This window comes from Nicotiana tabacum, chromosome 11, assembly GCF_000715075.1.
Source record: "Nicotiana tabacum cultivar K326 chromosome 11, ASM71507v2, whole genome shotgun sequence".
NCBI classification, from domain to species: Eukaryota; Viridiplantae; Streptophyta; class Magnoliopsida; order Solanales; family Solanaceae; genus Nicotiana; species Nicotiana tabacum.
In genome coordinates this window covers 151,659,748-151,685,550 of record NC_134090.1, presented here as the reverse complement: position 1 = coordinate 151,685,550, position 25,803 = coordinate 151,659,748, and the positions used below count along the sequence as shown (strand labels likewise).

Sequence of the window (25,803 nt, the reverse complement as noted above, 5' to 3'; positions counted from 1 at the left end):
GGAACTTCTCTTCCACATTTTGAAGAACTTGTGCCATCCGCGGATTTGACAAGCAGAGGTGAGAACCTGATGAGGGTTTAGCTTTAGGAGAATCGGAGCCGTTCTCCTGGTTTCTGATGCATGCTTTAGTAACTCCTCTAGGAGAAGAATCATCATGTTTCTCATTTTCCTTCTCAAACAATTTGAGGTCTACAACAAGTATTTTTGAGAAGATAATCCATCAGAAGAAAAAACAAGCCATACACTATTTGTTCGGGATACAGCTAATGTCACCTTGAGCAGAAGCTGAGGAAAGAGATTCTTCGTCTGTCCACAAACCACAACTTTATTTTTGAGGTATGTATTGTATCCATAATGATTTTCTTAGCAGTTTTACTGTAAAATATTAACCAATAATTCTATATTATCCAGATCATATCAAATTAACAGAATAAGATTTATATATTTTGGTGGAATGATGTCATATTTAATGAAAGATAGTAACAACTTGCCAATCAAGGGCTTATCGATTATTGTTTATGTAGTTGGCTATTTGTTTTTCTTCTTTTTACAGAAATTGAAGGAGTAAAACCTTCTTGTATGTGAATGTTAATCAACAGTTTTAAGTAACTTGTCCATTCAATACATAGCCAAAAATGGCAAAGTGAATAAAGGAATTACAAAGAGGTCAATCAATACAATGACCAATAAAAACAAATCTATAGGAACTTAAGGACAAGCTAAGATTCTCTATAAACTGTGTTCCTGTGATGGCAAGACAGAAGATCTACAAATTGGACAAGTTTTTTCCCCCTCAGCAGCCATTTCTTTATGCAACTTCCGTGATATTCATGTCCACATTCAAGTGTACCAATTATTTCATCATTTACATATTCTCCTTGACAAATAACACATATTTCTCCTTCTGAATTAACTTCAACCTTAGAAGTCGAAGTCGAACAACAGTAGGTTCGTGTTCTCATGCATTTTCTGTAATCTCCTCCTTTTCTAATGAACTTTGAGCATATGAATCTAGAAAAGCAGAGTTGTGAAACAAGTTATGTGGAGCAAAAACGTTTCTTGATTGCGAGGAATTCCTATAATTTGCCAGATCAGTAGCGACATAAACATCATCAACGTATTCACTTGTTGGCTGATAATTATATGGATCCTCGCTGTGATTAAACGTTGTCTGTCCATTATTATATGTATGAGCAGAGCTGTGAAAAAAGTTATGTGGAGCAAATCGATCCCTAGTGTTTCTTGGAAATACGAAACCATCTGGAATTTGAGAAAGATGACGAGTTTGCCAATTTGTAGTCATGATAACACGAACCTAATGGAAAAAACTATTTCTGAATTTTGGTGCTTTTTTAAGTGATTGGCAATGTGTATGTTACTCATATGTGTACTAATATATATAAGTAGCTGAAATCCTTTAGTTCCTGGGACTAGGATTTTAATGTTTCCTAAAGTAGCGTAAGTCCTATAGTTACTAGGATTAGGATTAGTATTTACTAACAAGGCAAGTGAAGCTCTTGCCTCAAGAAATACAAAGTACTATTGTATTATTATGTACTAATTTTATGATACATGCGTTGTGCATGTACCTTATCTAAGTTACTAATTTTATTATAAATGATCATAAAAATATTCTACTAAAAATTATATTTGAATTATTATAAATAAAAGTGTATGTTTTTGAAAATGAAAAATATCATTCTTATATACCAAACTCATTAAGGGGAGAAATTACTACATAGAAGTTCTCAATTATCAATATATTAAAAATATCAATCAATATACAAATACTGAAAAAAAAATTAAAAAATAAAAAGATCATCATTTTTTAAAAATGGCATTTGTTCGAAAATTTCTCTGTGTGTGTTGATTTGGGGGTATGTAATTCCTTTTTTTAAAATGTTCAATTTTCTATTATGAAATTATTCCTTTTTTTTTTAAAGTATATTTTATTAATCAATTTTTGTGAACGTATTCAATCATAATTTGATTATGGTTTTTAAAAAATAATTTTTTCATTTTATTAAAAGAAACATTACTTAAGATTTTAGTAAGTCGAGTAGTTACTTAATTATATATATTGAAATTGCTTTTTGGAGACTAAAATAATATTGAAGAATAGGTAATTATCACAAACTTAAAGTTTTACAATACAAAGAAAACCAATGTGTTGCTAATTTTCATGTGTTGTTATTTTTCTTTTCAAATTTATTATACTATGTAGTTCAAATACGGAAGGATTTAATATCCAAACAAAGTTGATTTGAAGTCATAAATATTAGAGAAATAATTAAATGTTTATTCCTAAATATTAGGAAAATAACGAAATAACTATTTTATCTAATGTAAAATTATTTTTTAAAGGGTAAAAAAAGCGAACAATATTTCTCTAAGGGCCTTCATGCTTTAATATAGTATAGATATGTAATTTGTATTTATACAATTATTTGATAAAATATTTTAAATTTTAATATTTTTATAAAATTTGATAGAGGTGGGATTGAATGAGTTAGTAGGATAAAAAATTTCTCTCACTAAATCAAATAATATATTTACCTTCTCATCAATTCTATTTTTCTTTATTTATTTTTTCATATTTTTCACTATTTTACTTTCTAATTTCAACTCAAATTCTCTAAATTAGCTATTATTTTTTGTTGCATTTGATTGATCTACACATCAGAAAGCAAATACTTTTGTGTCTATCTTTTTTAATTAAGAAATCCCCAAGACAAGTGTCATAAGGTTTCAAACACGATGGATATTAGGCTCAACCATTTTGCCATATTCACTTAATGCTATATTTTTGTATATGGGAGAGTTCAATACCATATGACGTGCACCTAACCCGCACATTATACATTGCTCTCTCACCACTAGATATATAGACTTTTTTTTATCTTAGTATTATATGAATTTTATGAAAGAAATTTCAGGGTCTTTTAATATATTTTAGTATTAAGCCACCAGTTCCATTGAGCCACCCTAATTAATGTTGGCGCAATGGCCTCTAGGCCACTTAAACTTGCACCGGATTATAAAGTCCATATATAAACTTTCGGTTTTCTATTTTAGCACCTCAACTCGATAAAAATACTTATAATAAACCCCTCCCTAAGAGCGTGTATCTCAATTGCCTGACATAAATACCACGTCAGATCATGCTAAGATCATTTATTGTTTGACATTTGTAATATCTGGGTCCCATCCTTTTCAAAATCAATTTACTAAATTTTTAATTTTGTTCTCTTTCCTTTCTTCTTCACCAAAGCTCCGCCAAAACCTTCCCTTACCTAGCCACTATTTCCAATAGTAAAAATTAAAATCTAATCAATTCATATCCTAATGCATATCTTAATCAAATATCAGTCTAGAAATTAGTTCAAACAAGTCATCAGATTTTCTAAAAAAATATCAAAATCATTCCGACAAGGTTTTCCTCGAAAAAAGTGGCATCCCGGCGACACTCGTTAAAATCAAAACTAACAGACCTCCTTAAGCACCTATTACTTCCCACGCCTGAATGTTTCCAATAATTTCGTCGTCTTAATCAGCCAAAGAAGATCGCCGGAAATGTTGTCACCACCATACATTTGCCCTAAACTGAAAAAAATGAGATAGACCAACCAACGCCAAAATGATTAGTTTGTGGAGAAATGAAGACTAGCCAAGAATTGTTCAGAGTTGCAATGAAGAGAAAAGAGGTAGGGGTGGGGGCAGGGGCGGATCCAGCATAATAACTACGGGTTCCCGTGAACCCAGCAACTTTTGTCTAGATCCTGTATTTTGTATTGAAAAATCTAGTGGATGTAAAAGAATATTTAACTTGGAACTCAATCCGTTAATTTAAGAGTTAAATTTTGGGTGTTAATTACCTATTGGATCATAGTTGTAATCCAAGGCCCAAGGCAAATAATTTAATATTTTGTCAATTTTAAACTTAATATATAAAATATATTTTCATATATAAATTAAATTACTGCAACTCGATAATTTTTTAGTTTATTTTTATACTATTAAAAACCAATCTAATTATTCGATACAATTATAGATTTATATAAAACTACGATTTTATGAAAAGAAACCTAATAATTGGTACAATATGATTTGATTCGGTCAGTTTAATCATTTTTTAAAGAGATTCATTAACACCCTTAGCTTCAAGTCATGTCAATCCATCATGATTTCTAAGCAAATATTAGAGTATAGCAACCAGCACGCCTAAAGGATATCAGATGAGCTTGCCACATAATATAACAGAGTAAAAGAGCAATGACGATATTGAATATCAAAACATCCATCACATTATAACTTGAAACAACAGCAGCTAAAAAATTGCAGAATCTGCATGGACCAAACAAAATGAAGGACGTAATTAGAGTTTCCTCCAGAATTCCGATGAAGCTTAACAAAATTTCAAAGATTTTAATTAACTCATCTTAGAGATAGAGCTACTTGTCAAAGAAAGAGGGAAAAAATATATGAGCAAAAGAAAATCAGAGCTAAACTTTTTGACAGCAAACAGACTGGAATCATGATGACTTTTGTCACCAAATTTAATGAGCAAAGAAGTATAAGTCAACAGCCAAAAAAGAGAGAATCCAAGAAACAACTCATGATAGCATTTCGTCCAACCTAATTTTCTCAATAATATTACACACTTATGTATCCAGAATTGCTCAACCAACTAGCTTGAAAAATAGCTAGTCCATAAAGCTGAGCGATTACTACTAATGACTCTTTTTAATCCTACAGACAAATAATATCAAATAAGATATTTTCTGTAAGCCTACTTATATGATACACAATGACATCTCACAACGGAAATCGGGATCTTTTAATAAGAACAACAGATTTTCAATGTAGCCCCTTACCCTGCTCAGAAAAGCAGAGAAATTCTTTTAAATATTAAATGAAAATAAACTTTGCTTTAGCAATGTCTGCTCATCACTGATTAAAACAATTAATTTATTCTGACATAGACTGCACTCAAAGTGATTAGCGTTATCAACAACAGAAGTTGCTCCGGACCTGTTCAATCTACAAAATTCTAACCTATCCAGATGCAGACTAAGAACTTGTAGTTGATAATATCGTGCAATTGTGGGAGCAGATCTAAACATATAGCTCTAATGTCCCATTTATAAGGAATATACTACTCGCTTTCTTTCTAGAAACTATTCTTTGATAGAACAGTCTGATACATTTTATTTGTCTAGATAGCCACTACCACTTTACCATCACTATGATCTGAACATGAGACAGTTTACCATCGCTAGTTGCCCTTAAATTCTCTAATTAGGATATGCAGGATAAAGACGAGGAGGAGCGACACAGATATCCATCACTGATCACCCTACTTTCTCTTTGCTGATACGAAGGTGAGCAATAAGATGGTGGTTCAGAACTCAATCAGCATTCTCCACCGAAATAGATATCTTCCAACTGGTTTTTCGTGCTATCTTTCACTTATCTTCGCTCACACTACATCTCATAAAACAATTAGAACATTTTGCCAGCAAAGAGCAGTATAACATCAAGACATATCAACAACAGCACTACTGAAATTAATTCTACTTTTGGTTTTTACACAGAAACTGAAAAGAGGAAAATAAAACAGTTCTAAAAGACTTGGCTATCAATTTGAAAACTAAAGATTTTAGCACACCACCATGCCCAATTAACCATCTTCATCTGCATATCCCAGAGAAAGAAAAAAGCTACACATTTTTAGGAAGCACGAAATTTGAAACAGCATACATGGCGAAAAGTTCAGAGCCTCTTAACTTTTAAACCTCTCAAAGTATAACAAGCAAACTGGGATATATTAATGAGACATTGTGACATTAACACTGCATAATTCAGTTTTTCTATTCTCTTTTCAATAACTAACAACAATTGAATCCGAACAGTTAAAGCCTCCAAAATACCTAAAATCCGTATTAAGCATAAGCTGCAAAATACCAGCATTTCTAATCTATTTCCTTTCTGTAAACATCAAAATATCACTAGCAAAGAGAAAAGCATGTAAATCAAGAAACAAGCATATGCAATCAGCCCACGATGCTCGTCTCCACAAGAAGCTAGCTCAACCAAAAGCCTCGTACAAACCCGTGTGGCCCATACAACAAAAACTCCCGTTAACACCTTGATTACCAATCCACCAGGCAAAAACAGTGAAATCACGGATAATATCACAATTGGCAACATACAATAACCAATTAGGCTAACACATCTGTATAAATCAAGGTTCCCATTTCGACCCTCAAGCATATTGAACACTACGTAGAGAAACAACGAAGCCATTACAACCCAGCCCAATATGATCCCAAAATGAATCTTTCCAGCTAATAATTGGAAAAGCCCAAATGACATTAAAAATATAAACGGCCCGGATAAGTCACCGTCTTCATGAAGATCTGTTTTGATTTTAAATGGGTTGAGAATGGACAGGGTCTTTTGGTAAATTTGTTTTGTGTTGATCCCGAGCTCCTCTAGTAACAGCGGCTCATCTTCAAAGCCAGTTGAGCCGCCTGCACCGATGGTGGTAGAGGCGAAATGTGGAGTGGAGAATGAAGTGGAAGCAGCCGCCGAGGTAACGTCGAAGGACATGAAAGGGATGCTAGGGTTTGAAGATATCGGCGGCTGAAATGGAGCTGTCGGAGGCCGGCGGTGTTGTACGCCGGAGGGGAATATCACTGGCGGAACGTTGAATTGTTTCGCCATTGATACGAGCTAGTTGTGATCAACTGTATGAGATTGTTAATTAGAATAAATTTGAATTAAATTGATATCTAGTGACTTGGGAAGGATCATAGAGAAACTCAATTGAGCAATTAATTGATTATAGGGGAAATTAGGGTTTCTGAAAGAGGTTTAAATAGAATTGGGAATTGAAAGAGAAGGAAAGGAAAGAGACTGAGATTCGGAGAAGCTTCGGGTCGTCAAAAGCATAGAGAAGACGCAAAGGCACACTTTTCAACAGGCTTCATATAGTATACAGTAACCAATTTATGCGACAGATTTGATACAAAATGTACAATGAAAATTTAATAACTTACCTCCCTACTTTTCAATTTTATACCTCATATTTCAATTTACAACCGACTAGCCCAAAAATAATAGGTTAACATTCAATATCCAACTCCAATATGTTCTCAAAATTACTATATTGCTTAAGCTTTTAAGTTAATTTTCGAATCAGTAACTGTGACTCAAATATTAGTTTAACAAACCAAATCCATTTGGGTGGTAAAAATTAGATTTTTAACAAGCTTAAATATGTGGGTTTAAACTCTGAATTTAATTTTGTGAGAAATTTGGAGTGGGTGTTATTTAGACTTGTTAGAAATAGTATAAGGAGGTTGTATATAAAATTTGAAGTTATTTAATGGAGATTCGGATTGGCTTTGAACAAGAATTACAAATGAAAATCGTGGAAGAAGTTCGTCTACAAACGCTTGTATAAAGGTTAATAATAGTGTATAAGATGTGTTTATACACTCATATACACTATTATACAAGATTATACATAATTATACAAAAAACTGACTTCGTCTTCTTCCTTGCGTCTTTTTTGAAATTGAACTCAAATCTTACTCAAATATCTCTTCAAATTTAAATTTTGAACTCCTTTTGATATTTCAATCAATTGGAACAACACTCAATCCAAACAACTAACAAACTCAAAATATTCTATTTTCAAAAGCAAAGCTTTGAATGACCTTCAATGGTGGACTTCTACTCTTCAAATTTTTTTTTTTACATTGCAACAGTAATGGCGAACGGCCCCTTGGAGCATATGTAAAAGATGTGAGAAGAAGAGAGAGTGAAAGTAATGATTGTGAGAACACATATTTAACTCCATAGCTTTTAGAAGCAATAGTTGTAAGAACACAGATTTTGAATTTGCAAGAGTTAGTGATTTCAAAATATGTACAATATGGGCTAGGTCGGGTAAAACTTAAAAAGATGGACCATTTTTTGTTATGGTGTGAAGTCATGTGTATTTTCTTGTAATTCTTTCTTTTTAATACTCGTGTCTTATGATATTTGAAAAATCTATAGATATTTATGTTACTATAAATTATTTCAGTAAAAATAAATAAAAATTTAAAGTTAGATTATTCATAATAAAGTCTAATATTCTTGTAAGGACACACTAAAAGTGAACGTACGTCTTCTAAATTGAAAAAAGATGAAATAGTAATAACTAAAAAAATACTTAAAATTATCATATTTCAGTGATAAATTAAATTATTTCTCCCTCTATTTTTTTTATGTGTTGTTTCAATTTTTTGACTTACTCATTAAAAAAGTTATTTGACTAAACTCCGCTTACCTCTTCTCTAAATGAGTTACTACTAGTAGACGTTTGGACATAAAAATTGTAATTTTTGAAAAAAAATAGTATTTGAAGTTTAGTTAAAAATGGCGTTTGGAATTTAAAATTATATTTGGACATGCATTTCACTAGAAAAAATGTTGCAGTTTTGTGAGTAGGGAAAAAAATTATTCTGAAAATTTTGAATTTTTGAAAAACTCATTTTAGAATTTTTTTTCAAAAACTTGCAAAATTTTATGGACAAACACATTTCTGAAAAAAAAATATATGGACAAAGGGGGCCTTAGTGTTAGGGGAAAAGGTTACAAAATAGCCAAATCTAAGGGAGTTGTTAGGACTTTTTTTTTGGGTAAGTTACACATTTGGTCGAGGGACCAAAAATAATTATATTCGCTAGTTAAAGATAAAGATATATATATATATATACCCTCGGGGCAAGGATGAGGTTTGGTATGATTCCATATACCCTCGGGGCAAGGATGGAAAGGGCGTTGAGGGTCGTGATAGTAGTGATCAACAGTAGTTCTTTTTGCTTTTTCTGAAGTTTTTGTGTATTTTTGCTGGCGTCTTTAAGAGCCTTTGTAAGAAACCTTTATTTATAATATCAGAGTTGAAGCTTTATTTGCACCTTTCTTATTTGCTGTGGTTTATTTCTGTACTTTGTACGTTTTGCTCCTTCATGCTTTTGTCGTTGTCCTTGTATATATCATAGTTTATCAGAACGAGGCCGAGGATTAATAGGCGTTATTTAAACTTGGTCTAATCTATACCTCTTTAAATCGCGGTCGAGGGTCGGTAAGTGTTGTTCGTATTTGGTTGAGCTTATCTTTTATTAATCTCGACCTCCGGTGGGTGTTGTTCGAACTTGGTCGAACTTATCCTTTTATTAATCTTAGCCAAGGGTCGGTAGGTGTTGTTCGAGCGGTGACGAACATGACCTTGTCTTATTTGTGGTCGAGAGTCGATAGGTGTTGTTCGATCGGGGTCGAACATAACCTTTTCATAGTCGTGGCCGAGGGGCAATATGTGTTGTTCGAGCGGGGTTGAACAAAACGTTTTCATAGTCGTGGCCGAGGGCCGATAGGTGCTGTTCGAGCGGGGTTGAGCAGAACCTTTTCATAGTCATGGCTGAGGGCCGATAGGTGTTATTCGAGTGGAGTCGAATATAACCTTTTCATAGTCGTGGCTGAGGGCCGATAGGTATTGTTCGAGCAGGATCGAAGATAACCTTTTCACAGTCGTGGCCAAGGGTCGATAGGTGTTTTTCGAGTGGTGTCAACATAACCTTTTCATAATAGTGACCGAGGGCCGATGGGTGTTTATGATGTACGTAAGTTTCTTATTACTTTGATGTTGTTTCTCTGATTACATGATTAGAGAGAGTTACAAATTTTTTGGGCATTGGTTGGCTTTCCAGTCCCTAGTCCCAATCTATCTAGTCCCTTCTTGACTTGGAGAGTATTGAGGAGTCGGACAATGAAAGAGAAAAAATAGTCCCTCCCTCGCATACTTCGACTCAAAGTGTTCCTTTTGCCGTCTCATTAAAAACCTCCTTGAGAAAATCATAATGGGACAAAACTTAAAGTGAGGAAACAAGAGTGCGGCTTGGGAGACACTTTTTCTCTTAGAAGTTGAAGTATTTGAGGTGGCTGATGTTCCAATTGTTTGGTAATTGCTTTCCTTCCATTGTCTTTAATTGGAATGAACCCTTGTTTGCTTTGGCTATGATTTTATATAGACCATGCCAGCTTTCCTTCTCGTGAGTCGTTGCTCGCTTGAGTTTTGTCCTTGAGTATGTAGTCCCCGACTTTGAGTGGCCGGGCCTTTGCTTTCTTTTTTTAATAACGTTCTGCTTGCTTCATTTGGGCGACCATCCTTATGTACGTCATATCTCTTTGTTCATCAATTTCGTCGAGTTCCTGCCTACTACTCTCATCATTACTCGTACTGCTTTCATGGGAGTATCTTAGGCTGGGCTCCCCGACTTCGACTGGTATAACTGCTTTGGTCCCATAGACCAAAGAGTAGGGTGTTTCTCCTGTGCTCGTCTTTGGGGTAGTTCTATACGCCCATAATACTTCTGGCAGTATCTTCGGCCACAGTCCCTTGGCGTCTTCGATATTTTTCTTCATGATGTTTAATATGGACTTGTTGGAGGACTCTGCTTGTCCATTACCCGCTATGTGATACAGGGTCGATAGTATCCTCCCGATATGCCATTTCTCGAAGAATTCAACGATTTTCTTTCCCATGAACTGGGGTTCGTTGTCGCAGCTATTCTCTTTAGGTAGGTCGAATCGGCAAATGATGTTCGCCCATATAAAGATGATTACCTCTTGTTCCCGTATTTGGTCGAACACTCCTACTTCCACCCATTCAGAGAAAAAGTCAGTTAAAATCAAAAGGAATCGTACATTACCTCGAAGTTATGAGCTGACATGAGTGGAATTGAAGCACTTAGTCTTGTCCAAAGAGTCCCAACCCAAGGAAAGTCCTTTGTCAGGGGAGAAAGCTGGCTCAACAAAGAACTTTTTTCAAGGGATCGTCGACAAGAACTACTCATGAAGACCCAAATCCTATCCATTTCGCTGTCCAGCATCGACGACTGTCTTTTTGATTGGTACCGCAGTCGCCCTTTAGTTGGGCATTGGTGCAACATTACCTATTCCCCCTCCCCCTCTTTCTTAGAATTCAACATTTATGATATGTTTTGCATTTTGTTCGCCCGGTCTTCATTCAGGGCTCCTACTTCCACCCATTCAGAGAAATAGTCAGTTAAAATAAAAAAGAATCGTACATTACCTCGCCCTGCTAGAAAGGGGCCCACAATATCCATTCTCTATTTGATGAACGACCATGGGGAGGTGACCAAATGGAGGTGTCCGCCTGCTTGGAAAATCATTGAGGCATACTTTTGACATTATTTGCATTTTCTCATAAAGTCTGAGGCATTCTTTTTCGTGGTAGGCTAATAGTATCCTGCCCCTATGAGGCATCTAATGAGTGCTCGGTTGCCGGAGTGAGCACCGCAATGGCCTTCATGGACTTCTTCAAGGACGCGCTGGGTCTAGTTTGGGACCAAGCATTTTGCCAGAGGGTCATCGTAAGTCCTCTTGTACAGGTCGCTATGGAAGAGACTGTATCTGGATGTTTGCATTCTTAGTTTCTTGGCTTCTTTTTTGTCGTTTGGGAGTTTGTCGTCCTGCAAATAGCCATATCTAGGCACCTTATGGACTGGGGAATTACTTCGCCAGTAGGGACCTTGAGTACAAGTCTCAGTCTGGACTATGAAGCGTTGGATGTGCCATCAATATATAGGATCCAGAGGTCTTGCATTTGGAGGGAAGCTTGGACGGCTTCCTTCTTAACTTCAGGCATTATCTTTGCATTGAAGTCTACGACGAAACCGACAACCACTTGTGACTTTATCATCGTTCGCGGCTGGTATGTGATATCGTGCTCGCTTAGCTCGATGGCCCACTTGTCCAGCCTCCTCGATAGCTCGGGTTTATGCAAAATGATTCTCAAGGGAAAGGTTGTAACGACCGAGATAGGGTGGCACTGGAAATAGGGTCTAAGCTTTCATGAAACTATGACTAATGCCAAAGCCAATTTTTCGAGGTGCGGTTACCTCGTCTCGGCGTCAATGAGTGTTTTGCTAATGTAATAGATGAGAGATTGCGTACCCTTTCTTTTATGGATCAGGACTGTACTTACTACTACTTCAGAGATGGATAGATAGACGAAAACGTGTTCCCCAGGTTCAGGCTTTGAAAGCAGAGGTGGTGATGATAGATATGCCTTTAGTTCTTTCAAGAGCTTGAACGCACTCGGAAGTCTATTAGAGACTGTTGCCCTTTTTTGAGCACGTGAAAAAATTTGTGATATCTATCAAACGACTGCGAGATGAATCTCGATAAGGCGGTGTTTCGACCAGTTAACCTTTGGACTTGTTCATCAATTGGCTCAATAATTTTCTAGTTGCTCTCGAACCATCTTTACTCAACCCGTTCTAAAAGGCTGCGACCGCCAGCCCCTCGGACACATTCGGTAGAGTCATCCTTACTGTGTTGAATCGGGTGAGAAAATCCCTCAGTCCTTCTCCCAAGGACTGCTTGATGGCTAATATATCATTTACCTTTGTTTTGGCCTTCTTGGATCCATCATGTACTGACTTATCAGCCATTTTCTCAAAAGTTTCTAGGGAGCGGGCTGGTAGCTATGAGTAACATGTTAATGCCCCTCCTATGAGGGCACTTGTTCCTTGGTGAGGTCATTACCTTTCACAGGGGTGACGTAATGAGTCACATGATCTTCGGGATCGGTCATTCCGTCGTATATCCAGAGGTAGGGCGGCATTTTGAAGGTCTTTGGTATGGCAAGTGGGGTTGCTTATTCGTTGTATGGTTGTTCTACGAACCTGCATGCGTCCCTCTTTGGCAATAGCTTAGGGTCTCCTGGTATCCTGTCGACTCGTTCTTGGTGTTCTTTCATTTGATCTATGAGTGTTTTATTTTCATTCTGCATTTCCTCCATCTTCTTTAGAACAGTGGCGAGGGTTCCATCACCTGCACTGTTAGTAACATTGCAAGTTATACCTGGTGTTTGAGGGTCTGGTCGGTCACTTTGTTCATTTTCTTGTTGCACTGTGCATGTTCTTGCGATTTTTGCAGTTGTGCATGGAACAGGCATGTTGAATACGCTTACTAGCATATAGATCTGCCATGTTTCAAGGAGTTTTTCACGGCTGGTGGCGTCCCTTCTTCTGTGGACGTGGAAGCCCCTTTCCGTTGGGTTTTGTTATGCTACAATAGGGAGGAGGTGACCTCTCGTGCCTAGGGAAGGCAGTGAGCATCACGTCTTCTCCTGGGGTTTCACAACTCTCGTTGATAGCATTCATGAGGTTGGTCCTCTCTCCTTGTTAGCTATCATATAGGTTTTTGTACGTGCAAAGAACGTTCTCCAGGTTTGTGAGGTTAGCGACTCACGTCATCTGTAGATCTAAAGGAAACTTAAAAATTTAACTAAGAAATCCCCATAGAAGGCGCTAAACTGTTTGACCAAAAAATATTGATTTTGGCTCACCCAATTAGATTTGTTCAAAAAAGGGTTAATCTTAGTTAAAAATAATATCCAAAGCTAGAGATACGTGTGTCAAAATCAATAACTAATACATCCTATCCGGATGGTAATAAATATGACCAGAAGGACATTTGTTCCTTGGTGATGTCATTGCCTTTCACGACGGCGACGTAATGAGTCACATGATCTTCGGGATCGGCCATTCCGTCGTATATCCTGAGGTAGGGCGGTATTTTGAAGGTCTTTGTATTGCATGTGGGGCTGCTTCTTCGTTGTACGGCTGTTCTACGAACCTGCCTGCATCTCTCTTTGGCAATAGCTTAGGGGCGCCTGGTATCTTGTCGACTCATTCTTGGTGTTCTTTCATTTGATCTTTGAGTGTCTTACATTTAACCTTTTAACCAGTGTATGCTAAGTTTCATTCTCCATTTTCTCCATCCTCTTTAGAACAGAAGCAAGGGCGCTATCACCTACATTGTTAGTAATATTGTGAGGTATACCTGGTGTTGGAGGGTCTAGTCGATTGCTCTGTTCATCTGCTCATTGTACTATGTAGATTTTTGCGATTTTTGCAGTTGTGCATGGAACGAGCGTAATGAATACGCTTACTAGCATATCGGTCAGCCATACTTCAAGGAGCTTTTTCATGGCTGGTGGCATCCCTTCTTCTATGGACATGGAAGACCCCTTTTCCATTGGGTTTTGTTATGTTATTTTAACGACCCGGCCGGTCGTTCCATGAGTTACCGCTCCGTTTCCCCCATTTCTGATTCTTATTGTCTTGTTCAACTGTATTATGTGTTATCAGGTTGGTTGGTTCGGGTTCGGAGAGGTTTTGGTAAGGTTTGAGACACTTAGTCTCTTTTGAGTAAGCATAAGTTGGAAAAGTCAACCCGATATTGACTTATGCGAAAAAGGGCTCGAATGTGAATTCTGATGGTTCGGATAGCTTCGGGAGGTGATTTGGGACTTAGAAGCATGATCGGAATGTGTTTCGGAGGTAGATTTAGGCTTGAATTGGCGAAATCTGAATTTTGGCGTTTTTCGATTGATAGGTCAGATTTTGATATATGGGTATGAATGGAATTCCGAAAGTTGGAGTAGGTCCTTTCTGTCATTTGTGACATGTGTGCAAAATTTCAGGTCATTCGAATGAGGTTTGATAGATTTTTTATCGAAAGCGAAATTTGAAGTTTTAGGAATTCTTAGGCGTGATCCGATGGCAATTTGGTGTTTTGATGTTGTTTTGAGCGTTCTGAAGGTTGGAACAAGTTTGAATGAGGTTAAGAGATATGTTGGCATGTTTGGTTGAGGTCCCGAGGGCCTCTGATGAGTTTTGGGTGGTTGAACGGACCATTTCATGTTGGAAAAAGTTGCAGAAAAACTACTGTTGGTGTTGTAGGCTTTTGGCCTTTGCGTTCGCGAAGGGTTAGGAAGTGAGGCAGTAGAGTTGGTTGTCGAATTCGCGAAGGTGGTCCTGCATTCACGAAGGGATGAGGTCAGTGGTCATCGCGTTCGCGAGGGTCTTGCCGCGTTCGCGTAGAGGAAAGGTGAGCAGCTGGAGTCCTGGAGAATTGTTCTTCGCGTTCGCAAGCTGGTAGTCACATTCGCGATACTTTGATGAGTTGAAGCTTCGCATTCGTATTAGGGGTGTCGCGTTCATGATGAGGGAATTAGTGGTCAACGTAAGTTTGTGCTTCGCGAACGCGAGGCATTGACCGCGTTCGCAAAGAAGGAACGTGATTAGCTGGGCAGAATGTTTAAAAGACCATTTCCGCGATTTTAGGTCTAAGTTTCACCATTGTTGAGCGATTTTGGAGCTTTTTCAGAAGGATTGAAGAGGGAATTAAGGGGAAACACTTGGAGGTAAGATTTTTGGACTTAATACTCGATCCTATTATGATTTCTACCTAATTAAACATGGAATTTATGGAATCTAAAGCCTAAAAAAACTGGAAGTTAGGGCTTGGAAATTGGAGACCTAAATCTAGGGATTTGAGGGGTCATTTGTGGTCGGATTTTGGTATTCTTAATATGTATGAACTCGCGAGAGTGTAAGGATTCTAGTTTTGTAATTTTTGTCGAAATCCGAGATGTGGGCCTGGGGTCGGTTTGGCCAATTTCGGGATTCTTGATGTAAATTGGTTATTTTCGAGTGGGCTTTGTTCCTGTAGCATATTTTGATGGTATAAATCTGTTTTTGGATAGATTTGGAGCATCTAGAGGCCGATTCGAGAGGCAAAGGCATCGCAGGCTAGAGTTTGGACCGGATAGAGGTAAGTAATGATTGTAAATGTTGTACTGAGAGTATGAAACCCAAATTTCACATCGTTGTGCTCCTTCGAGGTGACACATGCTAGGTGACGAGCGTGGGGTCGTGCACCGTTGGGGATTGTGACTTTGTCCGTCCCGTATGACATTTAAACCACGTATTTGATTGAAAACTTGTTGATATCATTGTGTTTTGGAAATTATTACCATGTTTTGGGCTGAATGCCATACTTGGGCCTCGTGCCAACTGTTTTGGACCCTTAGGGGATTTTTACTACTATCTCTTACTGTTTTGACTTCGTATTTGTACGCGGTCATACTGTATTATACTATTTCACAACTCAGCCATATTTACTCGTTTTTGATATTTTAAATGATATTTTGGGCTGAGCATTATGTTTTACTGTTGCCCGAGTGGCTTGAGAGATTTCTGACTGAGTGAGGCCGAGGGCCTGTGTTGTGAGGATACTATGGTATCGGGCTGCGTGTTGCAGCAGTGTTGTACTGATTCATGATTATGAGGCCGATGACCTGATTTGTTATGCCACGATATGGCTTGTTATGAGGTCGAGTGCATGTTTGATTATGCCACGAGATGCCTTGTTATTACGCTTGGGTTGTAGCCCCTCTAGGTGTCTGTACACCCCCAGTGAGCGCGGGTATCATGTATGAGATATGATATAACTCGAGGGGCTGTTGTTGTTTCATGTTATTGCCCGAGGGGCTGATAGGAGTGATTGTGAGATAGCCCGAGGGGTTGGTTCTGTTGGTATTTTGCCCGAGGGGCTGATTTATGTTTCTACCCTTTTCTCCATGTTTTCATCACTCGTTTGAACTACTGAAAGATGTTTAAAGAGGTTATTACTGAACTAAGGTGTTTTTACGAGCTTTTACTATTTTATTGCATTGTTCTAGTTTTATACTGTTTGTTGTAGCATTATGTTGTGTTTTACGTATTTTCTTATTGCTCAGCTGCCTTTACTTTTATTACTTACTGAGTTGGCGTACTCACATTACTCCCTGCACCCTGTGTGCAGATCTAGGAGTCTCGAGTCACGCGTGCTGATTTGCTTCCTAGCAGGCTTGTTCGGAGTTGACTAGGTAGATGCTCGACGTTAGCAGCCTAGTGCTTATCCTTCCTATCCTTATTTCCTTTTATACTAGCCTTGTATTAGACTATGTTGTCTTTTCATACTCTTAGACGGATTTTAGATTCTCATGACTAGTGACACCCCGATGTCGGGATGTGTTTGTTTCCGCACTGTTGTATTCCACTCTACATTTTGGGATTTATAACTTATTAATGACTTTAAATGAATTATTATATCTATTTAGTTGGTTTGGGGGTTTGTGTCGGCTGGTCTAGTTTCACGATAGGCGCCATCACGACCAGGTCCATTTTAGGTTCGTGACAAGTTGGTATTAGAGCTTAGGTTACATAGGTCTCACAAGTCATGAGCAGGTTTAGTAGAGTCTCGCGGATTGGTACAGAGACGTCTGTATTTATCCTCGGGAGGTTGCAGAACCTTTAGGAAAACTTCATATTCTTGAATTCTTATCGTGTGAATCTGTTGATCCGAGTACTAAACTTTTATTATTCTATTCTCTCATAGATGGTGAGGACACGTGCTACCGGTCGGGATGGACGACCACCAGTACCACCAGCTGGGGCTACTAGAGGCCGCGGACGCGGTCGAGATGGTGGTAGGGGCAGGGGTGTAGCTCGTATAGCAGCTAGGGCAGCACCTGCAGATCCACCAGCTGCCCTAGTTCACGATCAGGTCCTAGTTGTGGACACTCTAGCAGCACCAGCGCAGGCACCAACTATGCCCATTTTGATTCCAGGTCTTCAAGAGGCCCTGGCCCAGATTCTATTTGTATGCACTGGCCTAGCTCAGGCGGTCTTAGTTACTACAGCCGCATCTACTTCTCAGGACGAGGGAGGCACTCAGACTCTTTCCACGCGCACACCTGAGCAGGTCGTGCAAGGACTTCACACACTAGGGGTACCTCCAGCCCAGCTGGTTGGAGCTGTTTAGGACTATGTAGCTCCTGTTATGCCAGAGGACGAGCAATGCAGGGTGGAGAGGTTAGGTAGACTTCAGCCTTCGACTTTCAATGGTACAGAGGGCGAGGATGCCCAGGATTTCTTGGACAAGTGTTAGAGGATTCTTTGTATAGCGGGTATTCTGGAGACCAGTGGGGTCGCATTTACTACTTTTCAGTTTTCTGGAGCTGCCTTCACTTGGTAAGAGGCTTATGAAAGGCGTAGGCCTATTGGTGCAGCACCCCTTACCTAGCAGCAGTTCTCTGTTCTCTTTTTGGAGAAGTATGTGCCACAGCCTTGCAGAGAGGAGTTGCGCAGGTAGTTCGAGCAGTTGCGTCAGGGAGATATGACTGTGACGCAGCATGAGATGAGGTTCTTGGAGTTAGCTTGTCAAGTTGTTTGGTTGGTTCCTATAGAGAGAGAGATAGGATTAGGAGGTTCGTTGATGGCGTCACGTATCAGCTTCGGATTCTCATGACTACGGAGAGGGTGTCTGGTGCTACTTTTGAGGAGGTTGTTGACATTGATTGTGAGATTGAGTTATTTCGTCGCCAGGAGCGAGATGAGAGGGAGGCCAAGATGCCTCGGGGATCTGGTAGTTATGGTGGTGCTCATTCGAGAGGTTAGTTTTAGCATGACAGAGGCCGTCCATTCAGACATGCTCAGTCAGCTCGCCCAAGTTATTATGTGGCGTCATCGGGTCATGGTTCTCACAGTTCTCATCAGGTCCATTCCTCACTCAATGCCCTTCCAGCCTAGAGTTTGTCCCATGCTCCATCAGTTCAGGGCTCTTCTATGCTAGGTGCATTTGCTAGTCATTCTAGTGCTAGGGCCTCCCTTCAGTCCCCATCTCCAGCACCAGGGTGCTATGAGTGTGGAGAGTTGGGTCACATGTGGGACAGTGTCCTCGTCATCTTGGGGGTTCGTCTCAGCAGAGGAGTCAGCCATTAGCATCAATGCCAGTCACTTCACCACCACCCACCCAGCCAACTAGGGGTGGATGTCGGACAACTAGGGGCCGCCCAGAGGGGGAGGTCGATCAAGTGGTGGTCAGGCCCGTTTCTATGCGCTCCCAACTAAACCCGATGCTATTGCTTCAGATGCTGTGATTACAGGTATTGTCTCAGTCTGCCACAGAGATGCTTCTGTGTTATTTGATCCCCGTTCCACTTTTTTATATGTGTCATCATATTTTGCTTGTTAGTTGGATACGCCCCGTGAGTCTCTTGTTTCATTTGTTCGTGTATCTACGTCGGTGGGCCATACAATTATCGTAGACCATGTGTACCGGTCGTGTGTGGTGACTATTGGGGGTCTGGAGACCCGAGTGGACATGTTATTGCTTTGCATGGTAGACTTTGATGTGATATTAGGCATGGATTGACTATCTCCGTGTCGTGATATTTTGGACTATCATGCTAAGATAGTAACATTGGTTATGCCGGGTATGCCACGGATTGAGCGGCGAGGTTCGACTGATTTTGTCCCCAATAGGGTGATTTCATTTTTAAAGGCCCAGTGTATGGTTGGAAAGGGTTGTCTTTCATATCTAGCCTTTGTGAGGGATGTCGGTGCAAAGACTCCTAGTATTGATTTTGTTCTTGTTGTGAGGGATTTTCCCGATGTTTTTCCTGTAGACCTGTCGGGCATGCCACCGGACAGGGATATTGATTTCAGTAGTAATCTGGTGCTGGGCACTCAGCCCATATCTATTCCACCGTATCGTATGGCACCAGCGGAGTTAAAGGAGTAGCTTCAGGAACTCCTTGATAAGGGGTTCATTCGGCCTAGAGTGTCGCCTTGGGGTGCGCTTGTTCAATTTGTGAAGAAGAAGGATGGCACAATGAGGATGTGCATTGATTACAGACAATTGAACAAAGAAACAATCAAGAACAAGTATCCTTTACCTCGTATCGATGATTTGTTTGACCAGCTTTAGGGAGCTAGGATGTTCTCCAAGATTGATCTCCGTTTAGGTTATTACCAGTTGAAGATCAGGGACTCGGATATTTTTAAGACGACTTTCAGGACCCGATATGGTCATTATGAGTTCCTAGTGATGTCTTTTGGGTTGACCAATGCCCTAGCAGTGTTCATGCATTTGATGAACAACGTGTTTCGACCTTATCATGACTAATTTGTCATAGTTTTCATTGATGATATTCTGGTGTATTTACGTAGTCAGGAGGAGCACACAAAGCATTTGAGAGTTGTGTTGCAGAGATTGAGGGAGGAGAAGCTTTATGCAAAGTTCTCCAAGGTTGAGTTTTGGCTTAGTTCAGTGGCTTTCCTGGGCTGCGTGGTGTCCAACGAGGGTATTCAGGTTGATCCGAAGAAGATAGAGGTGGTTTAGAGTTGGCCCAGACTGTCCTCAGCCATAGAGATTCGCAGTTTTCTTGGTTTGGCAGGTTATTACTGCCAGTTTGTTTAGGGATTTTCATCTATTGCATCACCCTTGACCAAGTTGACTCAAAAGGGTGCTCCTTTCGTGTGGTCGGATGAGTGTGAGGAGAGCTTTCAGAAGCTCAAGACTACCTTGACCACGGCTCTAGTGTTAGTTTTGCCATCAGTTTCAGGTTCATATACCGTGTATTATGATGCTTCGAGAGTTGGTATTGGGTGTGTGTTGATGTAGGAGGGTAGAGTTATTGCTTATGCTTCTCGTCAGTTGAATCCACATGAGAAGAACTATCCTGTTCATGATTTCGAGTTGGCTGCCATTGTTCACGCGTTGAAGATTTGGAGGCATTATATGTATGGTGTGTCTTGTGAGGTGTTTACTGATCATCGTAGCCTCCAGTAGTTGTTCAAGCAAAAGGATCTCAATTTGAGGCAGCGGAGATGGTTGGAGCTGCTAAAGGACTATGATATCCCTATTTTATACCATCCGGGGAAGGCCAATGTGGTGGCCGATGCTTTGAGTAGGAAGACGGTGGGCATGGGAAGTTTGGCGTATATTCCAGTTGGGGAGAGACCTCTTGTAGTTGATGTTCAGGCCTTGGCCAATCGGTTCATGAGGTTGGATATTTCGGAGCCCAGTCGGGTATTGGCTTGTGTGATTTATCGGTCTTCCTTATTTGATCGCATCAGAGAGCGTCAGTATGATGATCCTCATTTGCTTGTCCTTAAGGACAGAGTTCAGCATGATGATTCTAGAGATGTGACTATTAGTGATGCTGGGGTATTGAGGATGCAGGGTCGGAAATGTATGCCCAATGTGGATAGGCTTCGGGAGTTGATTCTGGAGGAGACCCATAGTTCGCGGTATTCCATTCATCCGGGTGCCGCAAAGAAGTATCAGGATCTGAGACAACATTATTGGTGGAGGAGAATGAAGAAGGACATTGTGGGATTTGTAGCTCGGTGTCTCAATTGTCAGTAGGTGAAATATGAGTATTAGAGACCAGGTGGCTTGCTTCAACATATGGATATTCCAGAGTAGAAGTGGGAGTGGATAACTATGAATTTTGTAATTGGACTTCCACGGACTTTGAAGAAGTTCGATGCTATTTGGGTGATTGTGGATCGGCTGACCAAGTCCGTGCATTTCATTCCTGTGTGTACTTCCTATTTTTCAGAGCGGTTAGTAGAGATATATATCCGAGAGATTGTTCGTTTGCATGGTGTCCCAGTTTCCATCATTTTAGATAGAGGTACTTAGTTTACTTCACAGTTTTGGAGGTCTGTACAGCGAGAGTTGGGTACTCAGGTTGAGTTGAGCATAACTTTTCACCCTCATACGGACGGGCAGTCCGAGCATACTATTCAGATATTGGATGAAATGTTGCACACTTGTGTCATTGATTTTGGAGGGTCATGGGATCATTTTCTACCGCTGCAGAGTTTGCTTATAACAACAGTTATCAGTTGAGTATTCAGATAGCTCCATGTGAGGCTTTGTAGAGGAGATAGTGTAGATCTCGGGTCGGTTGGTTTAAGTCCGGTGAGGATAGGCTATTGGGTACAGACTTGGTGCAGAATGCTTTTGACAAGGAGAATATGATTCAGGAGAGGCTTCATATAGCGTAGTCGAGACAAAAGAGTTATGCTGACACAAAGGTTCTGGATGTGTCCTACATGGTTAGTGAGAAGGTCCTATTGAAGGTTTCACCCATGAAGGGTGTTATGAGATTTGCGAACAAGGGTAAATTGAGTCCTCGGTTCATTGGGCCTTTTGAGGTGCTTCAGAGGATTGGGGAGGTGGCTTATGAGCTTGTTTTGCCACCCAACTTATCTAGTGTGCATCCAGTATTTCATATTTCTATGCTCCAGAAGTATATTGGCAATCCGTTTTATGTTTTGGATTTCAGCACGGTTCAGTTAGATGATGATTTGACTTAAGATGTGGAGCTAGTAGCTATTTTGGAGCGTCAGGTTCGAAAGTTGAGATCAAAGGATATAGCTTCAGTGAAAGTGCAGTGGAGAGGTCGACCCGTGGAGGAGGCTACCTTGGAGACCGAGCGGGAGATGCGGAGCAGATATCCTCACTTATTTGAGGCTTCGGGTATGTTTCTTGACTCGTTCGAGGACGAATGTTTGTTTAAGAGGGGGAGGATGTAACGACGTCGTTTCATGAGTTACCGCTCTGTTTCCCCCATTTCTACTTCTTATTGTCTTGTTCAGCTATATTATGTGTTATCTAGTTGGTTGGTTCGGGTTCAGAGAGGTTTTGGTAAGGTTTGAGACACTTAGTCTCTTTTGAGTAAGCTTAAGTTGGAAAAGTCAACCGGATATTGACTTATGCGAAAAATGGCTCGAATGTGAATTCTGATGGTTCGGATAGCTTCGGAAGGTGATTTGGGACTTAGGAGCATGATCGGAATGTGTTTTGGAGGTTCGGAGTAGATTTAGGCTTGAATTAGCGAAATTGAAATTTTGGCGTTTTCCGGTTGATAGGCGAGATTTTGATATAGGAGTCGGAATAGAATTCCAAAAGTTGGAGTAGGTCCGTTGTGTTATTTTTGACGTGTGTGCAAAATTTCAAGTCATCCAGACGAGGTTTGATAGACTTTTTGATCGAAAGCGGAATTTGGAAGTTTTTGGAATTCTTAGGCTTGAATCCGATGTCAATTTGGTGTTTTGATGTTGTTTTGAGCATTCTGAAGGTTGAAACAAGTTTGAATGAGGTTATGGAATATGTTGGCATGTTTGGTTGAGGTCCCGAGGGCCTCGGGTGAGTTTCGGGTGGTTGAACGGATCATTTCATCTTGGAAAAAGTTGCAGAAAAACTGCTGTTGGTGTTGCAGGCATGTAAAGCCTCGGAAAATTTTTCCAAATAATTTGAGATTTCGTCGTGCCAAGGTAGGCTAATTATTTCATTTTGTGTGCAAATGAGGATTCATGATATAATGGGTATCAATTGGATATGTTAATAAGTATATAATTCATATTAGAGGTAAATTGGGGTCTAAGGAGAGGCCTAAGTCTAAGCCAAGTTAGAAAAGTTTCATATTAGACGAAATCTATAAATGAGTGCGCACAAGACCTCACTTTGAACGATCATATCGCCGGTTCTCAAGCTTAGGGCTTCCTCTACACCCCCAACTCGACCAAGGCATCCAATTGCACACCTAAGGTGAGTTTTAAGTGTGTTTTCATGGTGATTTCACTCCTGAATCACTAGTTACAACATGATTTTAATTGGGTTTCATAGGGTTTCTTCAAAATCTCAAGAACACCCCCAAATTTGTCTTTAAAGATTTGGTCTACAAGAGGTAATCCTACACCTCAGACTTACATATATGGAGTTATTATGGAAATATGAGTATGGATTAAGTATTGTAACTCATGGGATGGGGATTGGAAGTCATAGGTGCCTAACCTAGGTTGTGTTGGTATTGTAGAGATTGTGAGGTGGGTTATTGGGGTATGATTCTTGGGGTAATAGTATTATGTATACATGCATGTACAAATTAGGTTTGTGGGAAGATTGATGAATATAAATAAGTAAAGATTGGGTTGGGGAAAGAAGAAAATCTTGTAAAAGGAATTTAAAATCAAGATGCTCAACTAGTGTTTGATAAAATGCTCAAATGAGCTGAAACCATGAATACCTTCCTAATTTGTGTCAATTTTTTTTATGTCTCAAGTAGATTGGGATTGCTAGAATTTTTGAAACATCGTAGTAACTTAAGGAAAGCTCAAACGAGGTATGTATGGCTAACTTTGACCTTTGTAAAGTCATTTTGTTTGGTGTACGAATATTTGGTATGTGATATCTACGTGGATTATTTGTGGAATTCTTGTGATTGGTATGATTTGATTGTTCGTGGTTAAGTCTCCCGATATAATGATGTACGTAATTGGCAATAAACCAAATGTGTGATTGTGAAGGTGTTATGTGGTAAGAGTTGAGAAACAAATGATGGAAGGAAATCGTAAATGCTGCAGTTGGAACAACTGTGGTAATAACATATATAGCTTGCATTGGCAATTATCGCGGTGACATAAAATGCATATGAGTTGTTGAATATGATGGAAATAGTATTTATGGCTATAAAAATTCTTTGAGAATTGTTGTTGTTATTCTTTGTGAATTGTTGTTGTTGTTGCTGTTGTGTTGTTTGTGAATTGTGATTGTTCGGTGGGATCGGGTTGCGCACTGCAACACGAAGTAATAAGGTGTGGGTTGTGGTGATAAGGGTGGCCGAGGTAATAAGGGTGGAAAAGTGATCGAAATCACTATTGAAATGAAAATATGAGAAAGTTGTGAAATCATTGATGTGAAAATGTTGAAGGGAAAATGGAGAGATTGTAACTTGTTTGGCTTGATGGTTTTCTTTCATGTGTATTTGATTGTTGGTTCCATTACTACTTGTTACTTATGTATGGTTTGAGTTTACTTAGGGCAAGTTTGTTCATACATACCAGTACAATTCAAATGTAATGACGTCCCTTTTGCTGGGCGCGCTACATTCGTATTATGATTGTAGGTGGATCCATAGCAGGTACTCCAGCCCGCCGGTAGTAGCACCTCCTCCACTTTTCGTCAGCTGTATTGGTGAGACCCTTTCCTTTCGGGGCCCTGCGTGGCTCATGCCGCTTTTCTTCCCGGAGTCTTATTTTGGTATTTGTGTAAGGTACAACCGAAGCCTTGTTGCCGGCATTTCCGTATTATTCTTCAGTTGTATTTAGAGGCTCCGTAGATAGGTTGTGGGTAGTGTCGGGTGTTGGAATTTAAATAGAAATATTGATGTTTGGCAAGGATTTGTGAAACTTGTAATATTTTGATAATTATGATTTAAGTTGCTAATGGAAGTTGTTAATGAAATACTTACTAAATCTGATTAAAGGAGTCCATCTCCTATTTAATCATAAAGTTGTTTGGGTAGAATGAAACCTATCAGGCTTGCTCAGTCGGATTTTCTCGGTTGAGCGCCGGTCGCGCTCCTCGGATTTTGGGGCGTGACAAACTTGGTATCAGAGCCTAAGGTTTTAAAGTATCCTAGTATGTCTTGGAACCGTGTCTAGTAGAGTCCTTCTTACCGGTGTGTTGTCGACCACATCTATAAGTTGGAGGCTATTCGGACATTTAGGAATTTCACCCTTCTTTGATACTCCAATCGTGCGATAGAGCTCAAGTTAGGGAGCTGAATTCCTCTCTAAGCCTTATTCTCAAGATTGGTAACCTTGATACCATAATCCGCGAATTAGAAGCATGAAAGGAGGGATTGATCCCACCATTGAGTCCGAGTGGATTGCCCAAGAACTTGTAGGAGAATGTATTGAGCTGTGGATGGATTGGTAAAACATATCGCTAAGAGGAGAGTGTCCCTGTCCCTATTGATGTCTCTTCACCGTCAGATCATATAGTATATCAGTATGTTACCTACGTACGTTAGGGATGTGGAGTCGATGGGTATCGATTAAGCTATTGCCCTATCAACCTGACGTCATTAAGGGAGTCAAATGAAAATTTCTACTCATTATATATGTACATCCATATTGAAGAGTTCTCATAAACATGGTCATAACAAGGTGTTGAATAACAAAACATTGCGTGTATCGACTCTTTGAACGAGATGCACTATTCGTGAATCCACTCTATTATGAATTCTCT

General features: G+C 39.5%; 1 protein-coding gene across 1 annotated transcript; it reads right to left on the bottom strand.

Annotated features, from left to right (window-relative positions):
• Nucleotides 1–5,803: 5,803 nt before the first annotated feature.
• LOC107796171 (uncharacterized) lies at nucleotides 5,804–6,974 on the bottom strand. Its single transcript, XM_016618915.2, has one exon. It carries the CDS (start codon nucleotides 6,724–6,726, stop codon nucleotides 5,998–6,000), a length of 729 nt encoding a protein of 242 aa, XP_016474401.1. The 5' UTR covers nucleotides 6,727–6,974; the 3' UTR covers nucleotides 5,804–5,997.
• Between the last annotated feature and the right edge of the window lie 18,829 nt (nucleotides 6,975–25,803).

Coding starts and splice junctions, on each gene's coding strand:
- LOC107796171 (XM_016618915.2), bottom strand. CDS start 6,726: ATGGCGAAACAATTCAACGTTCCGCCAGTGATATTCCCCTCCGGCGTA.